The sequence below is a fragment of the Buceros rhinoceros genome, unplaced genomic scaffold (genome assembly GCF_000710305.1).
Source record: "Buceros rhinoceros silvestris isolate BGI_N320 unplaced genomic scaffold, ASM71030v1 scaffold26477, whole genome shotgun sequence".
NCBI lineage: Eukaryota > Metazoa > Chordata > Aves > Bucerotiformes > Bucerotidae > Buceros > Buceros rhinoceros.
In genome coordinates, this window is record NW_010421939.1 from 1 (window position 1) to 2,783 (window position 2,783).

Genomic DNA, 2,783 nt, shown 5'->3' on the forward strand with positions numbered 1-2,783 from the left:
TCATCACGCGAGGTACAGTGGAGTGTTCCCCTGGGGTGAGGGTGCAGGGCTGGGTGGAGGTGGCTTTGGGGGCAGGGGGCAACCTTGGGGATGTGCCTGTGGGTGAGCGCTCCCTGTCCCTGCTTCCCCCCCCAGCTTTTCCCATCCCAGCCCCAATTACCTGAGTTACGACCCACCTGCTCCCTTCCCAGGGGAGCCCCCAGCATCTCCACCATGAAGCTGGGGATGAGGGGCTGCTCGAGTGGTCCTGGAGTTCTTTGAGAACCCTGAAAATTGAAAGCAAAAGGATGAGATCTTCATTCGGGCATCTGAGCCCTCCCGTGCTCAGGGTGGGGAGGGGAAATCCTACCACCAGCTTCACCGCTCCAGCCCTCCAAGATCAAGAAAGCACAGAGGTGTTAAGAAATAAGTGAGCCAATGTGTTGTTCGCATGTTCCACATGTCTGGGAGGACCTGAGGTCCCCAAGCGGGGACGAGTTCGGGTGAGGGGTGGCCAAGCAGCACCGGTGTCCTCTTTCTCGGCAGCTTGGGCACAAGGTGGTGCAGCGGAGGTGGTTGGGGCCGTTCACGGGGTGGCATATCTCAGCCCCAGCTTGCAGACCTCCTTCCACCAAAGCCACTGGCGCCGCAATAACGCCGTGAAGATCGCCAGCCGGGATGGCAGTGGGAGGGTCTCGTACCCCAACAGCACCTACAAGGGCCGCCTGGAGCTCTTTCCCAACAACACCCTGAAAATCAGCCGCCTGCAGAAAAACGACAGCAGCGTGTACCAGGTGTACCTGGAGGACGAGGTGGGCCAGGAGCACGTTGAGAACATCCTCCTGACAGTGTACGGTGAGCTGGGAGGATGGGAGTGTTGTCCCAGCACCCCGTGAGGGGACAGGGAGGCTGTGACATCCTGCTGCCTCTTGCAGATCTGGTCCCGAAGCCCACTGTGAATGCCAGAGCAGTCTGGAATGGCCTGGGGCAGTGCGAAGCCACCCTGGAGTGCTTGGTGGGGCTCGAAGGGGTGACCTACGAGTGGATCCCCCCCCGCGAGCTCTCAACGGCGAGTGAGAATGCCTCGAAGTTGCTCGTCTCCTTCAACCCCTTGATGAAAACCTACACCTGCAAAGTCAGCAACCCTGTGTCCTCCAACAACGCCTCACTGACCTACCAGCATCCCTGCTCCTGGACAGGTACCGGCCGCGGCGCACACGCCGGGCAGCGGAACTCGGGTGGGATGGGCTGCCAGGTGGCTTTGGAGGATCCCTGGCCCCTGTGTCCTCCAAAAACGCCTCACTGACCTACCAGCATCCCTGCTCCTGGACAGGTACCGGCCGCGGCGCACACGCCGGGCAGCGGAACTCGGGTGGGATGGGCTGCCAGGTGGCTTTGGAGGATCCCTGGAACAGCGGTGGTGACCCTCAGGACAGCGGGGCCCTGCAAGGCTGGTGGTGGCCCATGGGTCAGGAGGGTTGGGTCCCTTTCCTCCCTGCACCGTGGGCTGGTGGGTGGCAGGATCCCACCTGGGGAGGGGGTTGGGGGTCCTGTGGCTGGGCAACCCACAGCCCTCCCCACACCTCAGGTCTCCTTCTGCCTCCAGGTGAGTCCTCTGCTGCTGCACCCTGCACCAGCACCAGAGTGCTGGTGGCCCTGGGACACCTCCTCCTCCTCCTCCTCCTTCTGGCTTAAGGATGCTCTTTGGTTGACATATCTCCTCCTCTCATCACCCCCCGCCATGGGACCAGCACTGGGATGACATCCCCAAACCAGCTGGATGCAGGAAGATCCAGTTGCTCAAGGGAACAATTGCAGCCGGTGTCAGTTACACCAGCACTCACCTGCTCTCATCCACAGTCACCTGCTTCCCACCAGCACAGGCTCTCACCGCTGCCTTCAGGGTAGCTCTGTGCCTCAGTTTCTCTCCTCACCTTTTCCACTTCTCTTTTTCAATCACATTCTCCAGACCTGAACAAACCAGGTGAAACCTGTTGCAACGGTATAATCACAACTGTTAAATTCATGGTCATCTGCTTGGAAATCCTCCTCTCCCCCACCCCAGGATCTGTGGGGGGGCCCAACTGGAGCCTTTTCCAGGCTCCCCGTGGACTTGGGGGCTCCTTGGCCATCATCTGCTGATGGTGATGCCCTTTAAGGATCAATGAGCAGGACCGTGCCCAACGGTTTAGACTGAAACCAGTGACGCCAGCACGGGTGCAGTGGGAGCTGCCCGAGCTCCAGGGCTGGAACCCTGGAACATCTCGAGGTGGTGGAGCGAAGGTGGCACCTTCGGTCTCCTCAGCAGGGGAGGGTTTGGCCAGGCCAGGATGGTCCCTGTCTTCGGAGATGTCCCTCTGTGTCTAGATTCGGTTAATTTTCACCTTAAACCCCACATTTTCAAGTGCCTGTTCTGCATTTTTGTCTGGGCTGGGGTCACTTGGGGACAGGGGGGATCATGGAGGGAGCCACATTTCCCCCCCCAACACCCTTTCTGGAGACAGGAGCCCTTCCACTGTTGTCCCATGTTGTCCCCATGGGAGGAGCTGGCTCCGGATGGTGGGACATGTTGGGGTGGGAGGGTCTTGAGTGATGGCGATGGTCCCTCGGCCTGTGAGGAGGGATGGGGATGTGTCTCAGGGCCACCACAGCCCTGGGAAGCTGCTGGTCCTGCCAGGTTCAGCCCAAGGAAGGGGAGGACCAGCTCTACACTCCCTAAAACCCGAGAGGCATCACTTGAAAATATTTGCTTGAGTCTCGGTCCGTTCCCACATGGAGGTTTGAGGCTCTTCTGCCGTTGACAA

General features: G+C 60.0%; 1 protein-coding gene across 1 annotated transcript; it reads left to right on the forward strand.

Moving 5' to 3' along the window:
* Positions 1-525: 525 nt before the first annotated feature.
* Positions 526-2,121, forward strand: LOC104496727 (CD48 antigen-like; the record flags this gene model as incomplete). Its single annotated transcript, XM_010139887.1, has 4 exons — positions 526-834; positions 915-1,178; positions 1,313-1,447; positions 1,949-2,121. Coding segments are annotated over 4 exons (881 nt in total), but the record flags the coding sequence as incomplete, so codon positions are not given.
* Positions 2,122-2,783: the final 662 nt, after the last annotated feature.